The sequence below is a fragment of the Xenopus tropicalis genome, chromosome 1 (assembly GCF_000004195.4).
Source record: "Xenopus tropicalis strain Nigerian chromosome 1, UCB_Xtro_10.0, whole genome shotgun sequence".
NCBI lineage: Eukaryota > Metazoa > Chordata > Amphibia > Anura > Pipidae > Xenopus > Xenopus tropicalis.
The window spans coordinates 61,384,243-61,406,768 of record NC_030677.2 but is presented as its reverse complement, the minus strand read 5'-3'; the positions used below and the strand labels follow the sequence as shown (position 1 = coordinate 61,406,768).

Genomic DNA, 22,526 nt, shown 5'->3' with positions numbered 1-22,526 from the left:
TATTTAACCAATTAACCTATATAAACAACCATAACTTATTGTAACAGAACCATTTGTACTACAAACATTAAACAGCAGTAACAACCCACCAATCCTCCAAGAGGTCCAACCCTAAGCCCAGGTTTGAAGCCTGGGTCCTGCCTCCTATCCAAGCCCCCATCCAAGGTTATTTTGTTTCTGCCCATCCAAGGTTATCTACCTTCATCCAGAACCCCAGCCATACCCGGTTACCCCCTGGGGCTCTGAGTCAAGCCACTCCTTGCCAACTGGGATGAAGGTCAACGCTGCTGCCTATATGGAGGGAGGAAGGGAGGCTGATGTACTCCGGCTCATCCTGCATCCTAAAAGGAACTGGTAAGTCCAACTTCCAGGCCCACCCTTAGGTCGGTAAACATGTAGCCAATCCTGTATGAGAACAAAAAGGAGGAAAAAGGCCCTGCTTCCTAGCACTTTCTTTCCTTGCTTTCCTCCATAGCTCTAAGACTCACTGGGCCCCAGAAAGTGGAGTACAAAGTTTGTTTATGCAAGAAATTCACCCTATTAACAAAAGCATTAATCCATTTTAACTAGTACAGTGATTTTGAACTGGTCTATGTAGTTTTTTTAATTATTTAAATTTCAGTTCTGCTTCCCTTTAAGATAAAACCAGTTGCCAGGGTCAGAAACACACAATGACCAGAAAATGATGAATCATTCTAATACTGAGATCTTTCTGTTCAGACCCTCTTCTATTCATCTTCTGGACTTGTATTCAAGACACATCCCAGTTGCTGGTGTAACTGGAATCCTAACAGCCAGGCAGAAGTTTAGATTCCAAACTGGAGAGCTGCAGAAGAAAATCTTAATAATTTAAAAATTAAAATGAATTGAAAAACAAATACCAATTGTAAGATGTAATACTGTTGTATTTATAATAGGAATATGTTAATTATAAAACAAAGCACATGTAAGAACCAACTCAAAGATCCAAACTAGCACTGCATAAAACTTTGTGTGTGTGTATGTGTGTGTGCGTGTGTCCAGCAATACACTAAGAAACTTAGCCTGGGCCACTAAAGGTGGGGGTAGCTGAGAAAGGTATAGTATATAATCTGAAATGCAGTATAAGTATAAAAATACATTCCTCATTGTCATAAACAATCATTTCTATAAATAATTGTGGATCTGACCCTCCTTTGCGTAAATTGAATCCTTTATATATGCAACTTGAGCCCTGTAAAAAAAAAAACCTATCTGGTATCAAAATAAGGATGTGTATCATCTCTCAGAAAGGAATAATGATTGGAGATTTATGGTGGCAATGAACCTTGGTATTATGTCACAATGTGAATGGAAGCTCAATTCAATCTTCTGCAGCAGGAAAGTCATTTCTTCTGGATGGCTGCTGAAAGGGGGGTTGGCCCTTAGCAAAAATAAACGCAAGCAAACGATAATGTAGTGCTCTGCTCTGTGGCTTTCACAACAGCAAAAACAATATAAACAGATATGCTTAGAAACTTGTTGTGCCATTCACCCAAATCATCTCAATGCATCTAATCATAGAAAAAAGTTAGAGAAAAGTAATAAAAATAGTATAAACTGTGATTATTCACCTTCGCAGTGTGAATCCCACCCTTTGAAATTCCAGCACTGTAACTAAAGGAGACTTTTTTTTTTTTTTTAAATAATGCTTTGAAAATAACTTTGAAATAACTTTTTCAATATCCTAAAATTTTGGTTCAGATTTTGGTAGGTAATCAGCTGAATGTTTAATGAATGATTCAGTATTCAACCAAATCAGAAAATGAATTTACCCTCCTCATTATTGCTGTTTTAAATTATGCAGCTAGATGGAGATTGACTTGGCTGCTTTACAACCACCATGGACATCTGTAATGATAAAATTACTTGCAGGTCCATAGACTACACCTCACCACAGACCTGCAGTAAAAGAAGGGGGGCCTGTACAGGTGCCCTATGGCCATTCCATTGGATGATCCCTGAGTTCTTGATAGGCTGGGTTATTTCTTTAATCATTAGTATAGTGTTCTAAAAACTATTTGGACAAAACATAGCTTTTACATGGTGCACACACAGCACCAAAGTACACCGTTGAAGTATTTATTTAAATGTAAAAATATGTCATACTCTATTTAAGGGGACCCAATAAATGGGGTTTGCGTTGATAGTGAATTAAAACCTGTTAATGAGGTAGTGGCCGTGAGCGGTAGAAACAATGAACTAATAGTATTTTGTAATAAAAAAAACAACCAAAAAAGATTCACTTTTCTTAGATTCAAATCCTACTATCTCTGTCTAGTGGGATCAGTGGGCCTTCTGAGCTTTTTACTCATACACACATACACACTGTATGGCTACTAATGAGGGGGCTCTAACCCCACTACCAGTCTTCAGTAGTACTCAAGTTGATCTTACTCTATTGTAAATCTTATTCCCTTAGGTACACGTGTCAAACACAAGGCCCAGGGGCCGAATACGGCCCTTCTGCCTCTTTTATGTGGACCCTGGTGACTGTGCCTGGCTGTGCAGCACCAATCACCTGACTGCACTGTGACTGACCCTGACCGCACAGTATCTTAATAAAAAATTTGTCCGGCAACTTAGCCTGTGTTTTAGATTTCGGCCTCCTTATGTGATTGAGTTTGACACCATGGCCTTAGAGGGAAGCCAGGCACATTCAGTAGAGCCTTTATACCTGACTTGTTTCTTCCATATCCTAGGCTTATTTTGGAAATGGAACTCTCAGTTTTACCCATTGATATATAGGTCTTGAAAATTCCTTAGAAATGAATAGAGAGGGGCAGAATTTCACTCTGGCGGACTGTAGTGTACTGTAATTTAACTCTATCATAAATATGCCCCATTCTCGATCTTATTTTCTTGGATTTTCACATTCTAATTACCCTTCTTTAGCTAGAACACATTTAATTGAGACTTGCCTCCTTAATATCCTAGGCTTATTTTCCACATAGAAGTGTACTATGTTCATGCACTGATTAGGGCTAAACTAAAATCACCTATTTTAGCACCAGAAGAAATTAACTTATTAGCAAAAGTCCCAATAACATATCTCTCACTAGGGCACCTTGTCCAGGGAGTTTATGCCAAGCTTACCCAAAATATCACTATTCTGCACCACAGACCTGGCATGACATATTGAAATCAATAGGTCACAATAGGTCACTTCCCATAATAAACTTTGAGTTTTTCTGAATTGAACTGCATCTCAAATTGAATCTTATCAATGAGTTTTCACTTGGTAAACCTTTTTCTCACTGAACTGAATCTGTCCCAATATCTGGTGTGAAAAGTGTAGTAAAATGCTGTGTAAAACAATTGGTGGCACTTTTTTTGCAGTTTTTATGCAGCATCTTTTCAGGCTAACATAACTTTTTACTACAGAATTACACTCAACTACATATTTGCATAAAACTATTATTCAAGAATAAATACTCTTGTGTTTACACTGTTACCATTACATAAAAAACCCAACAAGCCTCATTTACTAAAGTAGCCATAAGTGCACTCATGCTAAAATGGATGCAACTGTTGCTTGTATTCATGTCATTCGTTCAAGGTACTTGAAGGGTATTCAAACATACTCATCAATGTGATGTTCCTGCTTGGTAATTCTGGAGCTACCTGCACCCGTAAAATGATGGTAATTTTAGTGTTCCCACAGTGGGGTTGTATCAATATTAGCAACAGGCTACTAAGCTAATGGTGCTTGAATGCAGCACAGTGGAAGTATAGCAAGCAATATTAGCCACAACCTGCACAACTGCCTTCACTTTGACACATGAGGCACAATTGCAGCTTAACCACAATTATGATGGAAACATGAGAAAACATGCTGTGTTTTGGGGAGAAGAAACAAAATATGATTTTCTACTATTTACTGAAATAAAGGATATACCACATACTGTACATGCTCGAGTATAAGCCTAGTTTTTTAGCACCCAAAATGTGCTGAAAAAGTCACCCTCGGCTTATACTCGAGTCAGGTGCCATGGGTCCCTCCAGACTAGCACCCTCTGTCTTTTGTGTGCAAATTAGGCCACCTGCAACCAGACCTTCCAGTGCCCTGGCCCGCTTCCAAATTCATCATCTACCATCCTCACCTGTCCCATTCTGCACTATACATTGCACTTTATATTCTATATAAACTATATATAGTTTTAAAGGATTTTAACTCTTTGTGTTTTAGCTTGGTTGCTGATTGAGCTAAGGGGGTAGTACCCTTAAGGTATCATTGTTGATACCATATTTTTTTTGTTGACCTTCTTCTCCACTTACAGAGCTAGTTTACTGTTTTTCTTTGTAAAAAATATTTAGAAACATATACCCCACTGATGCCTCATTTAATGTAATTTTATTGGTATTTTCTTTGATTATTGAAATTTAGCACTAGCTGCTGCATTTCCCACTCTAGGCTTATACTCGAGTCAATAAGTTTTTCCAGTTTTCTTAGGTAAAATTAGGTATCGGCTTATACTCGAGTATATACGGTATATGGACAAATCTCCCCTGTAAACCCAGAGGTCAGAGTGCAGCCAATAATAGTACTGAAATGCACATTGCCCCCTCACTGCTACATGATATAATTTCTCAAGCATGTTTTTCTCCATTCCTAGTTACAGTTCAAATATAATGTTTTTGTTTGACCTGACCCTAATTTCTTGTGTTTGACCCTGACAAACATTCTGCCTTCTGTCTACTAATTAGGAACTGAGACATGTTTGCATCCTTGTAATTGGGAACCTATCCACTTGAAAACAGAGGCAATAAGAGGTGAAGTACCAAGAAAACCCAGCAGATATATGGAATGTTCATGAAGCAGTGAAAATATTTCATAGCACATTAAGCCCATTCAGGCAATGCTGGGAAAGGCATCTTCCATCAATCAAGATCTTGTTGAAAAGCAACTGCCAGTATCCCAACAATAGTCTTAAACAGTCGGTGGGTAGATCATGGCCAATGGAATACTGCATAAAGTTGTATAAGGCAAGCATAATGCTAAGTCAATTATTAGTAGCAAACTTAGGAGGGGAGAATTTACAAACCTAAATATTTTGGGAGATATTTTTAATTACACTGTTTATGGCAAGGACAACCTGCACCCGAAAATATTCTACATGTGTATGAAATAAGCAGCATTTTATAAAAAGGAAGAATATTATTCATGCCTGCCCTGTAACTGAACAGGCTCCTCAACAATTATGCTGAGAAGCAGTCCTCCAGCAAATGTTTAACCTAGGTCAGGGCTCTGGATAGAGCAAGAAATTAGGCTGAAATGTTACCAAGGGAGAGATGGCACAGCCCACACAGCAGCTGACTCCGAGCCAGATCCGTTTTCAAACCGGCAAATCCGCGTTACAGTCACCTCCGTTTTCCACACAGCAACTGACTCCGAGCCAGATCCGTTTTCAAACCGGCAAATCCGCGTTACAGTCACCTCCGTTTTCCACACAGCAGCTGACTCCGAGCCAGATCCGTTTTCAAACCGGCAAATCCGCGTTACAGTCACCTCCGTTTTCCACACAGCAGCTGACTCCGAGCCAGATCCGTTTTCAAACTGGCAAATCCGCGTTACAGTCACCTCCGTTTTCCACACAGCAGCTGACTCCGAGCCAGATCCGTTTTCAAACCGGCAAATCCGCGTTACAGTCACCTCCGTTTTCCACACAGCAGCTGACTCCGAGCCAGATCCGTTTTCAAACCGGCAAATCCGCGTTACAGTCACCTCCGTTTACCCACACAGCAGCTGACTCCGAGCCAGATCCGTTTTCAAACCGGCAAATCCGCGTTACAGTCACCTCCGTTTCAGAGCTCAGGGCCGGGTGTCAGTGGGCGGGAACATTCGCTAAACGGATCTGTGCCGCATCTGTGAAAACGAGTGCGCTTCAGTGGTAGTACTACATCCTCAGAGCTACAAATTTCATAAAGGTAAGTCACAGTCTATTAACAGTTTTAGTGCCACAGGACGTAGAATCTACATCCTGGGTAACAAAGTACCTAAGTGCCACAGAACGTAGATTCTACGTCCTGCACTTCCGGATTTGGGAGCGGAGGAGCGGCTTTGGAAGCCGCTTCTTCACTCCCCGCTTGTTCCCCAGCCTCCAGACAATAGTCAGAGGGGGGGAAAGAGTGGCTCCTGGGGTGCGATAGCCCAGGGGCCCCATAAGAAAAGCCGTGCAATCCGTGCCTGGCTTTAACTATCTCCTTCTGCCTTTCTCTGCTTCCCCCTCTGCTCAGCCCCCTGCTTCCTGCCACTCCTACTCACTGCCAGACTGCTGCTGCTGCTGTCTCCCTGCAGATCCACGATCTACTACACAAGTAAGTGCCAAATACACACAAAAACACACATACACTAATAATATACTATAATGTTGTCTGCATTTGTACAGTTTTTACTGGTAAATCTGCTATATCTGCCCTCCATTCCATCTACTCTGTGGCCTTGTTGTCTGCATTTGTACAGTTTTTACTGGTAAATCTGCTATATCTGCCCTCCATTCCATCTACTCTGTGGCCTTGTTGTCTGCATTTGTACAGTTTTTACTGGTAAATCTGCTATATCTGCCCTCCATTCCATCTACTCTGTGGCCTTGTTGTCTGCATTTGTACAGTTTTTACTGGTAAATCTGCTATATCTGCCCTCCATTCCATCTACTCTGTGGCCTTGTTGTCTGCATTTGTACAGTTTTTACTGGTAAATCTGCTATACCTGCCCTCCATTCCATCTACTCTGTGGCCTTGTTGTCTGCATTTGTACAGTTTTTACTGGTAAATCTGCTATACCTGCCCTCCATTCCATCTACTCTGTGGCCTTGTTGTCTGCATTTGTACAGTTTTTACTGGTAAATCTGCTATACCTGCCCTCCATTCCATCTACTCTGTGGCCTTGTCTGCATTTGTACAGTTTTTACTGGTAAATCTGCTATACCTGCCCTCCATTCCATCTACTCTGTGGCCTTGTCTGCATTTGTACAGTTTTTACTGGTAAATCTGCTATATCTGCCCTCTATTCCATCTACTCTGTGGCCTTGTTGTCTGCATTTGTACAGTTTTTACTGGTAAATCTGCTATACCTGCCCTCCATTCCATCTACTCTGTGGCCTTGTTGTCTGCATTTGTACAGTTTTTACTGGTAAATCTGCTATACCTGCCCTCCATTCCATCTACTCTGTGGCCTTGTCTGCATTTGTACAGTTTTTACTGGTAAATCTGCTATACCTGCCCTCCATTCCATCTACTCTGTGGCCTTGTCTGCATTTGTACAGTTTTTACTGGTAAATCTGCTATATCTGCCCTCTATTCCATCTACTCTGTGGCCTTGTTGTCTGCATTTGTACAGTTTTTACTGGTAAATCTGCTATACCTGCCCTCCATTCCATCTACTCTGTGGCCTTGTCTGCATTTGTACAGTTTTTACTGGTAAATCTGCTATATCTGCCCTCTATTCCATCTACTCTGTGGCCTTGTTGTCTGCATTTGTACAGTTTTTACTGGTAAATCTGCTATACCTGCCCTCCATTCCATCTACTCTGTGGCCTTGTCTGCATTTGTACAGTTTTTACTGGTAAATCTGCTATATCTGCCCTCTATTCCATCTACTCTGTGGCCTTGTTGTCTGCATTTGTACAGTTTTTACTGGTAAATCTGCTATACCTGCCCTCCATTCCATCTACTCTGTGGCCTTGTCTGCATTTGTACAGTTTTTACTGGTAAATCTGCTATATCTGCCCTCTATTCCATCTACTCTGTGGCCTTGTTGTCTGCATTTGTACAGTTTTTACTGGTAAATCTGCTATACCTGCCCTCCATTCCATCTACTCTGTGGCCTTGTTGTCTGCATTTGTACAGTTTTTACTGGTAAATCTGCTATATCTGCCCTCCATTCCATCTACTCTGTGGCCTTGTCTGCATTTGTACAGTTTTTACTGGTAAATCTGCTATATCTGCCCTCCATTCCATCTACTCTGTGGCCTTGTTGTCTGCATTTGTACAGTTTTTACTGGTAAATCTGCTATACCTGCCCTCCATTCCATCTACTCTGTGGCCTTGTCTGCATTTGTACAGTTTTTACTGGTAAATCTGCTATATCTGCACTCCATTCCATCTACTCTGTGGCCTTGTCTGCATTTGTACAGTTTTTACTGGTAAATCTGCTATATCTGCCCTCCATTCCATCTACTCTGTGGCCTTGTTGTCTGCATTTGTACAGTTTTTACTGGTAAATCTGCTATACCTGCCCTCCATTCCATCTACTCTGTGGCCTTGTCTGCATTTGTACAGTTTTTACTGGTAAATCTGCTATACCTGCCCTCCATTCCATCTACTCTGTGGCCTTGTTGTCTGCATTTGTACAGTTTTTACTGGTAAATCTGCTATACCTGCCCTCCATTCCATCTACTCTGTGGCCTTGTCTGCATTTGTACAGTTTTTACTGGTAAATCTGCTATACCTGCCCTCCATTCCATCTACTCTGTGGCCTTGTCTGCATTTGTACAGTTTTTACTGGTAAATCTGCTATATCTGCACTCCATTCCATCTACTCTGTGGCCTTGTCTGCATTTGTACAGTTTTTACTGGTAAATCTGCTATATCTGCCCTCCATTCCATCTACTCTGTGGCCTTGTCTGCATTTGTACAGTTTTTACTGGTAAATCTGCTATATCTGCCCTCCATTCCATCTACTCTGTGGCCTTGTTGTCTGCATTTGTACAGTTTTTACTGGTAAATCTGCTATACCTGCTCTCCATTCCATCTACTCTGTGGCCTTGTCTGCATTTGTACAGTTTTTACTGGTAAATCTGCTATATCTGCCCTCCATTCCATCTACTCTGTGGCCTTGTCTGCATTTGTACAGTTTTTACTGGTAAATCTGCTATATCTGCCCTCCATTCCATCTACTCTGTGGCCTTGTTGTCTGCATTTGTACAGTTTTACTGGTAAATCTGCTATATCTGCCCTCCATTCCATCTACTCTGTGGCCTTGTTGTCTGCATTTGTACAGTTTTTACTGGTAAATCTGCTATATCTGCCCTCCATTCCATCTACTCTGTGGCCTTGTTGTCTGCATTTGTACAGTTTTTACTGGTAAATCTGCTATACCTGCCCTCCATTCCATCTACTCTGTGGCCTTGTCTGCATTTGTACAGTTTTTACTGGTAAATCTGCTATATCTGCCCTCCATTCCATCTACTCTGTGGCCTTGTTGTCTGCATTTGTACAGTTTTTACTGGTAATTTTCATTTTTGGCACTAGCCAAAATCTATAGACTATTAGCTCTTTCTGTAGTTTTGTACATTTTATGACCCCCCATAAAACTCCTCTGTAAATAAACTCTGTAAGTCACTTTATATCAGGGTTCATCTTCACTCTTGCTATACTCCCCCCCTCTGACACAGCTGGGTGATTAGCCTGTTGCTTGATCAATTACAATCAGTTGTGATTCCCCAGCTTTGCCTCTCCCTATTAAGACTTTCTTAGGGGAGAGCATTTGCTGGGGGTTGAGCATTTGCAAGGGTGATTTGTTCCAAAGTGATTCGTTTACAAGTGATCTGAACGAGTTTAACAAGGAGTTAATCAGAGGAGACCTACAAGGAGAGCCACTACAGACTGCTGCTTGAAATTAAAGAACTGTCTCAAATGCAGACCAACTCATTAATGCACTGAGGAACCATTGCCATTCTCTGACGCTACAAGACTACACCTCACCTGATAATGGCAAAATGCACTTCATTTCTTCTAATTGTATGCATGGTGCTCCCTAAGGTAGTCACTTCCTTTAACCCCCCTGCTGTCTGTCCATACTCCATCCACATATCCTCCTCCCTGCTCCCATCTACATACTCCAGCTCCTTCACCCTTTATAACTACTTGCAATACCTCTGTCCCCCGGTTACTGTCCCTACGCGGAGGCGCAATCATTTTAACCATTTACCAGTAAATATGTTAATAATAGGCTAAAAATAAGAAATAAGAAACACTGAATTTTTTTTGTTCACACTTAATATTTATTTAGAGACTATGAAAAGGAGGGAACCACCTTTAACAAGTTCTGGAGTCAGACGGAGGGCTCGCATTGCACTTGAAAAACGCCTGCATGACATTGCAGACTTACAACCAGAACCAACTTTTACAACAGCTTACGAAGCTGATGCATATTCCACAACCAATGACAGTGACTCAAGACTCTCTCGGACAGACGAGCATTTAGATTCTATTTGCACAGATGATTTTGGAGGATTGACTGAAAGACAGTGTGTTTCAGAGCCTGACTCTGAATCCGAACCAGAGGTTGCAGATGAGCCAGTCAGCTTTGTTGAAACTTTAGCCAACTGGTCTGTACAGTTTGGTGTTTCTTTAGTTGCCCTATCAGCTCTCCTTAGTTTGTTGAGAGTGTACCACCCAGAACTTCCAAAGGATGCCCGAACCATCCTTAAAACAAAAACTGAATATAAAATTCAACAAAAATGTGGTGGGTTTTATCATTATAGAGGTATCCTGACAGCTCTCTGGAACACCCTAACCAAACTAATTGAAAAGTTTCCAAATGGCTTTACTTTTAAATTGCAAGTAAACATTGATGGCTTGCCATTGTTTAAGAGCACAAATTTACAGTTATGGCCCATTTTAGGACTCTTGTTAAATGCCCCAATGAAAGAACCTGTTGTTATCGGGCTCTTCTGTGGTACCAAAAAACCAAATGCCCCTGATGAATATTTGAAAGACTTTACCCACGAGTTAAAACAGCTGCAGGAAGGAGTCTATTTTAAAGAAAAAAAGGTTTTCTTTGAACTGGATTCTGTTGTATGTGATACCCCTGCTAGAGCTTTTGTAAAAAACGTAAAGGCACACAATGGTTATCATGGATGTGATAAGTGTTGCCAGCCAGGAGTTTATGTTAACCACAGAATGACATACCCCCAGAATGATTTTGTGTTACGGACTGATTCATCATTTTCAGACAAAGTTGACGAGGACCATCATCATGATGGACCACATGGATTTTTTGGTCTAGATGTGGGCATGGTGACTAGATTTCCTATAGATTACATGCACCTTGCATGTTTAGGTGTTACACGTAAATTGTTAAATGTTTGGCTGAGGGGCCCTTTGAAATTTCGCTTGTCCTCCGGTTGTGTTGATCGCATTTCTCAAACTCTGACTCAGATGCGTGCGTACATACCAGTTGAGTTTGTAAGGAAACCAAGATCTTTGAGAGAACTAGATCGTTGGAAAGCTACTGAACTTAGACAGTTTCTGTTGTATACTGGTTCTGTTGCTCTGGCACCGTATTTAGATCATAATTTATATAACAACTTTATGTTATTTTATACAGGTATTTGCATCCTTGTTAGCCCGCAGCTTTATTCTTTGTTTAACAATTATGCAAACACGCTTCTTACAGCATTTGTAAAACATGTTGGGGAGCTTTATGGAAAAGATGCCTTAGTGTATAATGTGCATGCCTTGGTCCACCTGTCAGCTGATGCCAAACTACATGGTTCTTTAGACACTATCTCAGCTTTTCCATATGAAAATTACCTCCGTACACTGAAGAAGTTTGTGAGAAAGCCAGAATTTCCTCTTGCGCAGATAATAAGAAGGTTATCAGAGGTTGAAAAAATCAGTAGTTCTGAGTTGCCCTGTAAAGCTTTAAGAATGCAACATTATGTTGGACCTGTTCCTGATGGCCTTCAAGCAACAGCACAGTACAGGGAGCTGAGGACTGAACACTGGTCAGTGAAAGCTTCAACAGGAGATAATGTTTTTGCTATAGGCAAAGACATTTGTGTTATTCTTAACATTGTTCAGTCTGTAAAGGAAATATACGTTGTGTTTAGAGTTTTTACACAAATTGCAAATTTTTTCAACTATCCAATGAGCTCGGATTTTCTTAGAGTATTTATTGTGTCAGAGCCAACAGGACCATTAAGGGTAGCCAAAGCATCACAGATCTCTCACAAGTGTGTACTCCTTCCTTACAATGATAAATTTGTTGTCATGCCTCTCTTGCATACCCGCTTATAGAACACAGCTCTAGTTCAGGTTAGGGATGGGGTTAGGAACAATATGACGAAAAAGACTGACAAAAACTGACAAAAGACTGCTTTACTTCACAAAGGTTTCTGGATACTGGATTTTGAAAATGTGAGTATTCCAAATAAACCACTTTAGATCAGTGGTTCTCAATTCTAGTCCTCACTAACACACCCGATTCAGATCAGATTGATAGAAGAGCGCTCCATGCATGATCGGATGATCCCTGACCATGATCCCAGAGCATGGTAGTTCTGATGAGGTTTACTTTGTAAATTTTCTTTTGCTTTTACTCTTCTCTGGTAAATTTCTAACTTGAACAATTTATTTTTTGAGAAATAACAAAATATATTATTAAGTGTAATACAGCAAAATTGAGTCAGTTATCTTATTTACATGTTAATAAAACTAAAAAGAAAAACAACTAACAAGAAAAAGGGGGGAGCAGGTAACTTGGGGTAAGTGGTAAATGACTGATGGCTTTATAATACATTTTATGAAGCATTGACAGTAACACTTCATTTCATGTACAGTATAAAAAAAGTACACCAGAAATTTTTGTAAATATTTTATTCTATCTTTTCATGTGACAACATTGAAGAAATGCCGCTGCTCCAGTGTACAGTAGAGAGTGTACAGCCTGTATAACAGTGTACATTTGCTGTCCTCTCAAAATAACCCAACACACAGCCATTAATGTCTAAACCGCTGGCAACACCCCAAATGGAAATGTCCAAATTGGGACCAACGTGTCAATATTTTGACACGTTGGTCCCACCATTCACCATTATTTTCTAGCACTTATATCCTTTTCCATCTTTATGTAGAGCAACAATTGTTTTTTTCAGATCCTCAGAGAGTTCTTTGCCATGAGGAGCCATGTTGAACTTCCAGTGACCAGTATGAGAGAGTGTGAGAGCAATAACACCAAATTTAGGGACTAGGGAGGGAAATGGCTAATTGGGACCAATTTTGGACATTTCCACTTAGGGGTGTACTCACTTTTGTTGCCAGCAGTTTAGACATTAATGTCTGTGTGTTGAGTTATTTTGAGGGGACAGTAAATGTGCACTGTTCTTACAGGCTGTACACTCACTATTGTACATTGGAGCAGAGTGGCATTTCTTAAGTGTTGTCACATGAAAAGGTATATTAAAGTATTTACAAAAATGTGAGAGGTGTACTCATTTTTGTGAGGTACTATATATGTTGTTACCTGTGCTTGTATGTTGTGTCAATTTTAATTGTTTGAGGGAAAAGGCAATCTATGCTGGTGATAACAGTATGATCAAAGAATGCTAGTACATGGATTGAAGGAAAATGTTAAAGGAATGTTGTATGTCTTTTAAAATATGTAATACTTTCTGCAAAAACTTCTTTTTCAGATGTTTTTGGTTGTGGAATTTATAGAAACAAACACTGTTAACATTATATCTGAATCATGGCTTGAAGATGGTGTCACTTGGTGGCCAAACTATAGAAGCGACGAACGCATAAACCGAGCTGTTCAAAAATGTGAAGAGCCAGGAGCAGACTGGAAAAAATATGATGTTCGAGTCCATTCAAGAACAGGTAAGAATCTGCTTTAGAAATAAAATGAAATTTATTTGTAATTTCTGTGAACTAAACTTAAAAATTTTTTAATTTCAATTATTAATGGTTTCAAATTTCTATATTGTACACATTAATTTACACAAATTTAACAGTCAGTACTTAATAGTGGGTCTAGAACAACAGCCAAACCACTTTAGATCAGTGGTTCTCAATTCTAGTCCTCACTAACACACATGATTCAGATCAGATTGTTAGAAGAGCGCTCCATGCATAAACTGCATTCCGATTGAGATGATCGGATGATCCCTGAGCATGGTAGTTCTGATGATTTTCACAGAAAATTTAAATGAACAGCTAATATTTGATGTACTATAACAGGTGGAGTAATATTTATGTGTCGGATGCGGGTCAGATGGGCGACAGGCACAGACGGATTGCAGATTCAATTTGAGATTGTAGAAGTGAGGGTATTTATTTAATTAATTTTATTTATTTTTTGTGAATTCTGATCAGGTGATTACCTTAAAGCAAGACAGAAACTGAGGGCCTTGCTGACCTGCAATACCTCTGAATTACAAACAGATGAGGAGGAAGAAGTGATTAGGAAGAGAAAAATTAAGCCAAGGTTTCATATTCTGAGACTATTACTCCACTACTACTATATACCATTTAAAATACGTTTAGAAATATTTAACTATAGAGCTTAAAGGCTAGGTAGTGTAAACTTCTCTTTTTTTGCTTTGAAGTAATTTGCTATAATTGCCAAAGGAAGCAATGGACTGTTTGGATATTTTGCAGTACTATAAAGGGTCAATTGATACAAGCCATACTATAGATTCCATAGTGTAGGTTAATTTAATATTTTGTGTGTCTTTTTATGTATTTTGAGTGTTTTTAGGTTTTAATCTTTAACAAATTGCTTTAAGTTTTTAACCCTGCCAAACATTATGATTAGTTGGTGTTTGTTTTGTTTGTTAGGCAAATCTTTGGCGATACAGACTCTGACAGTGAGCCAGAGATGGCTATAAAGAGGAGATGCCACAATGTCCTCCCTTGTCCAGTACCACCTATTCCTCCCCCTACTCCTGACAATGAAGCTTGCCAGACTACTGCTAGACCTCTCCTAGACCAGAGGCAGACGGAATCTTATTTTACTGGTATATTCTTGTATTTTTGTTGAATAGTTTTTTAATACTGTTATGTTAATGTTACAACTGAACATGTATATACAGTCAAGCCGTGGCAAATTTTATCTTAAGTCAAGGTACTTGTCTGGATCTGATGCAGTTAATGTAACTGTAAAGTTAATGTTTTTATGTGCTGAGTGAATCTGACAGATCTTGGCTGAACATTGTTCGTTGTAAGTGCACATAATTAATAGAAACTATAAACATAAAGGATTTATTATTATAATAGTAAATTTTTCATAATTTGTTGTTATTCACTTAAAAATATGTTATTGACATACCTATGTTTCACAGCAGCACCACCTGCCCCCTTAAGTACATCTTGCATGCCTTCCAGTCCTCTGCCCCACTCCTCTGTTGGCCATTTTGATACGATGCATTTTCAAGATGATTTTTGCTCAGGTATTTTTTTATAATAATTAATATATATATATATATATATATATATAGTATATTTTTTAATAATTCTTTGCATGCCATCTTTGATCAACAGTCAGTGAGCTAAAAATAATGACTCTCCCCATGCTCAGGGCCTCAAGTTGCAACACGTGTCTCTCACACACCATCAAGCTCTATGGGCCAGATCTCTGCCACGCCTCTGCCAGATGAGCATTTCTTTAGGCCCACATTTAGACTGGGGAAGACAGGCACTGGACCAATTCCATGCTCTGGTAAAATCTTTTTTTTTTTTTTTTTTTTTTTATTTCAAACATCCAGTTTTTCAAAATGATATATAATAAGAAAACTTTCAATCTTTCCTTTATTGTAGCTGCTCAGCTGCACATCCTAACTTTATTGGATTATGTGAAGGAACAGCAAACGGCGATTGCTGCTGCTGTGAACAATCTTGCTGCAAGACTGGGGACAGAGGCTCCTGTGGCTGAAATGCCTAAAGACATCAGTATCCCCCTGACCACTGTGCCTGAAGTTGAGGAGTTTGAGGAATGGCTTAAAGACTCAAGAAATTCACAAGCTAAACAAAACATGGTATGTTTTTTCCCATTATCTAAAGCTACTTTATGGTTGTTGTACCTACGTTATCTCAAGTGGTTCTGTGCCTGTTGTAGTGATACTGGCCTCAAATATTAATATTAATTCTTAGTTTTGGTTACATATTATTTAAGGTGAGAGTGTTAGATACAGGGCACCAATTAATATAAAGTTTGGTACTCATTCGGTTCATGGTAGAGAACAACGTGATCAAGACCATCCCTCCCTCCAGTGATCAGGTGCTCAGTCTGTCCATTAAGAAACATTAAGCAAACTCTATGCAGAGTTAACCCATGGAAATCTGCTGGACCAGACAACATTCCTGGCAGAGCGTTCACGGAATGTGCAGAACAGCTAGCATCTTTAACATTTTCCTGAGCAGCGCTGTTGTTCCTACATGCCTCAAGACAATGACCGTTGTCCCTGCGCTGAAGATGTCTACAGTTTCCTGCTTCAATTACTAACGTCCTTTTGCTCTCACACCCACTGTGAAGAAGTGTTTTGAGAGACTCATCAGGAAACAAATCAAAACACAGCTATCACGCTCATTGAACCCCTTGCAGTTTGAATATCATCCTAACTGCTCCATGGATGATGCCACAACCTTCCATCTGGCCCTTACACACCTGGACATACATGAATGCTGTTCATAGACTTCAGTTCAGCATCCAGTACAATCATTCCACAGCACCAGATTGAGTAATTGAGCCTGCCGGCCCTGAACACCTCCCTCTGTAATTGGATCCTGGACCTGAATTATGTTGTCTACAGTATGTAGCATCAGGGTCCTTTAGGAACGTTTCATTTCACTGTGTACTGCGTCAGCTATATGTGGTTGTAATGACAATAAAAGCGTCTTGACTTTACTAATGTCTCTCTCTACTTTTGTAGTCAGAGAGGGTCCTCACCGTAAAACGGCCCCTGGAATATGCTGTTCTCTACATTATATAAAAAATTTTCGTTTTGATTAGAGCAGACAATATAATATATTTTTGTCTTTTCAGATATCTGCTCTGGGTGCTGTTTGAGGTCAAAACACCAAAAAAGTGACATGGAACATACTTTCAAGGCTTTACTCAGATGCAGTAGCCAAACAAATAAACTGGAAAGGAGTCAATGGGAAGAAGTGCTTTAAGGAAATGCTCACAAGAAGTTTGTTGATCAGTAAGTATTGAGTAATACCAAGAAGTTGAGTATTAGATACATCTTTAAAACCTAAACAATAAAGTTACTATGCCATTATTATGGAGCTTATTATTCTGTGGAAGTTAAAGATTCTTTTTTGAAAGTTTTTCTTTATTAATTTTGGAACAAAAAGAGAATAGTAAAGGAGGAAGTGAAAGAAAATAGGAAAGAAAGAAGGTACTCATACATGGTAATACTCAGTGGTGGGCGTTTACATTTGAAGAAGTTTCATTTGTAACGGTGCCTAGCTACTTGTCTAGGGTTTGTTGAGGTATTAGTGGGTTATGCTATTCGTTCGTACTGTCAGCCAGCAGCTCCATATTTTGTCGAACTTGGCCGGGCATCCTCGGGCCAGGTAGGTAAGTTTCTGTCTTGGGAGTGTGTCATCCACCAGCTTTATCCAAAATCCCAGGGTTGGCGGTTCCGTATTTTTTCATGTCAGCAAAATAGCTTTCTTGGCATAATGTAGGAGTTGCTGCAGACATATCCTGTCCCCTGAGGGCAAAGTAAGACCTTCCGTATGGCCCAATAGGCAAAATTCAGGTGTCCTGATATTCGGGAGTCCCAGCAAGGAGCCCATATGGTGAGCCATAAGGTGAGTATGGTGGTCCTGTACTGCTGGATTAGGACACTCCCAGAATACATGGATGTAATTGCCCTGATCTACATTACATTTTACACACATCTGGGTATCCCTGGTATATGCGTGCCAGCCTGTGGGGGGTTAGGTACACTCTGTTAAGGAATTTGACCTGTATGTAGCGGTCCCTTGTTGCTGTATTATTTTCAGTTATTTGTTCTAGTATATCTTTCCAGACATCATTATCTAGCTGGGGAAAGTCCTGGGCCCATTTCAGCCTAATATGATTTACTGAGTCAAAGCTCCCCTGCAATAGTATGGCATTGAACCAGCTGAGGGGTTTGAGCAGATTAGGTCTGTGTAGGTATCGTTCAAGGGTACTTTCAGTAATATTGGGGGGCTCCCTGGGGAACTGTATCTGGAACGCATGTTTCAGCTGGAGGTACCTGAAGAGCATGTGGTTCTGCAGGTTAAATTCCTCCTTTAATTGAGCGTATTGCTTGATACCTCCTGCTTCCACCACATCATGTAGGTGCTTTACCCCTGCAGCAGCCCAAAGGTTAGCATCTGGGAAGGTCCTGAATTGCGTAAGGGTGTTATTGCCCCAGAGTGGTGTCCACTTGGACCAGCTATTTGCTTTTTTGTGTATTACTTTTACCGTTCTAGAAAAGACCTGGATTCATGGGATTTCATGGGTGGGGTTAAGGGGTGTATGGACGGTATCCCTCTATATATTTGGTTTGCCAATGCTTCAAATGAGGAGACCACTGCTGCTTCTAATACCGTGGCCTGGTTATTTGGATCTGGGTGAAGTTAAAGAGTCTTATTTTTCTTTTTACCAGGGGCTGTAAGAAAGAACCAGTCTTCGACCAATGCAGCAGACAGTGAGATAGATTCTTATGCCATCCGTTGGTTCAATCTTGCTCCTGACCGTGGCGGTGGCCGGAAAGAGCGTTCAAGAGTCAAAGAGGCGTTAACTGAGGTAAATTCAGATCCAAGAAGCATAGTGGCAGTTACATTTTTTCATTAGGATAACAAGTCAGTAATAGAGGTTGACTTCATGATAAAAATAAATTTCAACTTTTATTTAATGCAAAAAAACTCAAACATTATTAAACAGCCATTGATTTATAGATAAAAAATTAATAAATAAATGAAAATATTTTTTGTACTAGAATTTGTAAGATAACTTAATCAGTAAAATAAGTTATAAGTTAATTTGCAGTTTATCCATAGTCTGTCTCATAACACTGCTTTAGTGGAAAAATAACAGCTTTCTTATTGGTGTGTTTTTTTTGTTTTTTTTCAGATGGCCCATGGGAATTAAATTGTTTGACTGCTCTATCGGATTGTGTTTTTGTTCATTGGGATAAATCTGTTATTAGTATTCTCTGTTTTGTTCTGACCACATTGTTTGGACACAGGGGACCAACTCCTGTAGTTGCACAGTTAAAAAAAATAGTAAATAAATAAATAAATTTATTTGCATTGTTCTTGTACTGTTTTATTTGTTTTTTATTTACACTTTGCACAATAACTATTTTTGTCAACAGTGTTGTAAAGATCAGTGTTTGTTTTTCTTTTATTAGCATAAATATACTGTCAATTTACTTTACTTTGAAACAGAAACAGAAAAACAATACTTAAACAGTAGTCCAAGAACTGCTTGTGACCACTGACTTTATTGGATGTTATTCCTTATCCTGTCACTCCCCTACCGTCTTTGTTAGTAAAAGCATAACAAGGCTCAAAACATGGAGAAAATATTGGTAAATAATGTTTGTGACTAGCAACTTAAATTGAAATTAGATCTCAGTTGACTTAAATTTCAGGAAGTGTTGCATTACAACTATGTGGTAATAATTAGGTTTTTCTTATTGTGTAGCACTGATTTAAGCTTGGTGAATATTATGGAAGCACAGTAAGTAAAAACTGTGTTAGGTAGAAAGTAAGGTCAAATCTGCTCTGTGTAATTGTTTATGTATGTTTATAGTAAAGTAGTGGCTGTTGTGTTAGAATTAACATTAGATGATCAGAAGGCATTTTAATACAGTATTTGTTTATATAAAAAAATAAGTAGCAAAAGACAAAAAAGATATTTTAGATAATAAATGCTTGAAATTCTAGACAACATAGTCTTGGGCCAGATCTGAGTCAGCTGAGCGAACTCCAGGCCAGATACTATGATGATTTGGCGCAAATGTGAACCACATCTGGCCCACATCTATTCCACACTTCTGGCCCACATCTGGGGCTGGTATGGGACCAAAACCAGAACAGAGCTGGACCAGATCTGGTCCACATTTGAGCCAGATCATCATAAAGGAATCCACATCTGGCCCACATCTATTCCACACTTCTGGCCCACATCTGGGGCTGGTATGGGACCAAAACCAGAACAGAGCTGGACCAGATCTGGTCCACATTTGAGCCAGATCATCATAAAGGAATCCACATCTGGCCCACATCTATTCCACACTTCTGGCCCACATCTGGGGCTGGTATGGGACCAAAACCAGAACAGAGCTGGACCAGATCTGGTCCACATTTGAGCCAGATCATCATAAAGGAATCCACATCTGGCCCGGAGCCGGCTCAGTGCTGGTCCGGATAAGTACAATCGGATCTATGCCAGTATTGGCCCGTTGTGCCAAAAGACATCGGCCCAAGTCAGTTGCGCGAATCTGGCCCAGAACTTACGATGGGTCTGGGCCAGATCTGGACCACATGATTTTTGCTATCTGGGAGTTTTAATTGAGGAAGTCATTTTAACTTGACATGAGGGATCATTGAAAAAATAATGAACAAAAGAAGAACTTTGCAGTTTCGTTTGGTCATTCTAAGTCATAAAGTGTTTAATATTAATCTGAAAGTCTTTTGTTAATATTATGTTACAAGTTATGATGTAATGTACACCATAGATCTAAAGTTATCGTATCTGTAATTACAAACTTGTTTGTTTTAATTTGCCAGAAATTTAATTTTATAGCAATGCTTTGTTTTATTACAATTTGATTATGTATCACAGGTATGGGAGCTATTATTCTGAATGCCTGGGACCTGGAGTTTTCTAGATAAGAGTTTTTTTCCCATAATGTAGAGTTCAGCGCTGCTACAACATATAAATACAATAAATGTTATTTCATTTTTTAAAAATTAAAAACAGGATATTATTATTGCCATCAACGGGGAATGGCTTTGCTGTTATCAAGTACAAGATGCCATTTTCCCATTATTACAGGGAAATATCACATCCATAAATAATTAAGGAATGCTTGTTTCAATAGGACTCTATGGGAAATAGCAATGGCGCAATTAAGAGCTTTCTGAATAACAGGTTTTCAGATAATACTGTAGATGAAATACCTGTAAATTGAAAGCTATAAATGTTTTAATATTTAAAGTATGACAATTTCACTTGTATAATTTTGTATTTATTTCCAGGCATTTATATAGCAATGCACATTGCCGCAGCACTTTACAGAGTCCCTGCCCCTGTGGAGTTTCTAACCTAAGGTGCCTATCACATTCACACACACACAGTAAGCTAATTTTATCAGGAATCTATTAACCCATCTGTATGTTTTAGGAGTGTGGGAGAAACCCCATGCAGACACGGGGAGAACATTCAAACTCCTTTTAGATAGTGCCGTTACTGGGATAAAACTCAGGACCCCAGTGCTGCAAGGCAATAGTGCCACCTACTGAACCACTATGCTACCTACATAAAACCTTATATATAGTAATATATATAATATACAGTCAAATAAGACTTGAAATGCAAGGTTAAACGTGCAAAAAAATGTCATTTTTGCTCTTTGCACCCTGTGCTCCACCATATATAAATTTCATATTTTCAAATTACATATTTTTCAAATTTCATATAAAATACAGGGATCTATTCTCTATTTCAGACCTGCAGTCTGTCCTATAAATGCAGCGCTGTCTGTGCTTGGCAGACAGAAATGCAGTATTTATGAGGGCTGGACAGAATGAGATACAAAGGCATTAACCTCCAGCCCCCTACCCATCCCCTAACATGCACATCATTCAAATGGGGAGGTGGTGTATGCAGGGTGCAATGGGATTCTGTACTTAACACTTGCCCTATGCCTCTAAGGACAGGGCTGGCCTGCACCCACCAACACTGTTCTCTGCACCTCTTGGGAGATTTTTAGCTCAATGTACAGAATACACCTAGACCCCAGACAGAAGCACTCTCTTGCGCCCCTTAGTGATCTTGCACTTCTGCCAGGGGTTTTCGTAAATGACCCTTGTAGTGTGTATATAGTTAGTCATAAGGAAATCTGTCCCGTTTTGCTTCGCCGAAAAATTCGCAAATCTTTAAAAAGATTCTCAAAATGGCCTAAAATTTGTAAAATGCCAAAAATAATTTGGAGCAAAAAAATTTTGCCACACGGCAATTTTTATTTATGCATTCGACAATTTTGTTTTAACACATGCAACAATTTTATGTCGCGTTGCGGATTTTTCCGGGCCAAATTTTTGCATCCGTTTCGCGAAAACATCTGCCAGTGGCGAAACAAAAATTCACCGCTAATCCATGACTGGCGAAAAATTTTGCTCATCACTATATAGAGTGCTTCTAATTAGAGTTTGAATGCTAATATGATCTAAAGGATGGGCATTGTTTTACATGTAATTATTGACATAAGATGCCCATGTTAATTATCCTGACTTTTAGATAATAGATATGTGAGAGAAAGCACATTTGCTTTGCTTAACAATGGAAAGACACGTAGAAAGGGAACATTTTAGGGCTGTGGCAGACAGGAAGATTAGTCGCCCGCAACAAATCTCCCTTTCTGCCACAGCCCGTAAGAGAAGAAACAATTTTTCTCTTTTTTGACGTTTGTCAAGTTTGAATCACATATACAGAGAAGCCTGTAAAACTACAATCTAAAGAAAAAGCAAAGGTTTCTTCTATCTACCCAACCTTGTATTAGTGTGTATGAAAG

The 22,526-nt window shown here is 39.5% G+C and overlaps 1 protein-coding gene across 1 annotated transcript; it reads left to right on the top strand.

Moving 5' to 3' along the window:
- Positions 1 to 6,301: 6,301 nt before the first annotated feature.
- Positions 6,302 to 19,040, top strand: LOC116408483. The gene is made up of 10 exons (XM_031895526.1): positions 6,302 to 6,336; positions 13,437 to 13,623; positions 14,119 to 14,230; positions 14,584 to 14,762; positions 15,087 to 15,194; positions 15,323 to 15,463; positions 15,562 to 15,779; positions 16,787 to 16,946; positions 18,390 to 18,529; positions 18,857 to 19,040. The coding sequence occupies exons 2-8, from the start codon at positions 13,437 to 13,439 to the stop codon at positions 16,808 to 16,810; spliced, it is 969 nt and encodes a 322-aa protein (XP_031751386.1). The 5' UTR covers positions 6,302 to 6,336; the 3' UTR covers positions 16,811 to 16,946; positions 18,390 to 18,529; positions 18,857 to 19,040.
- The last annotated feature ends 3,486 nt before the right edge of the window (positions 19,041 to 22,526 follow it).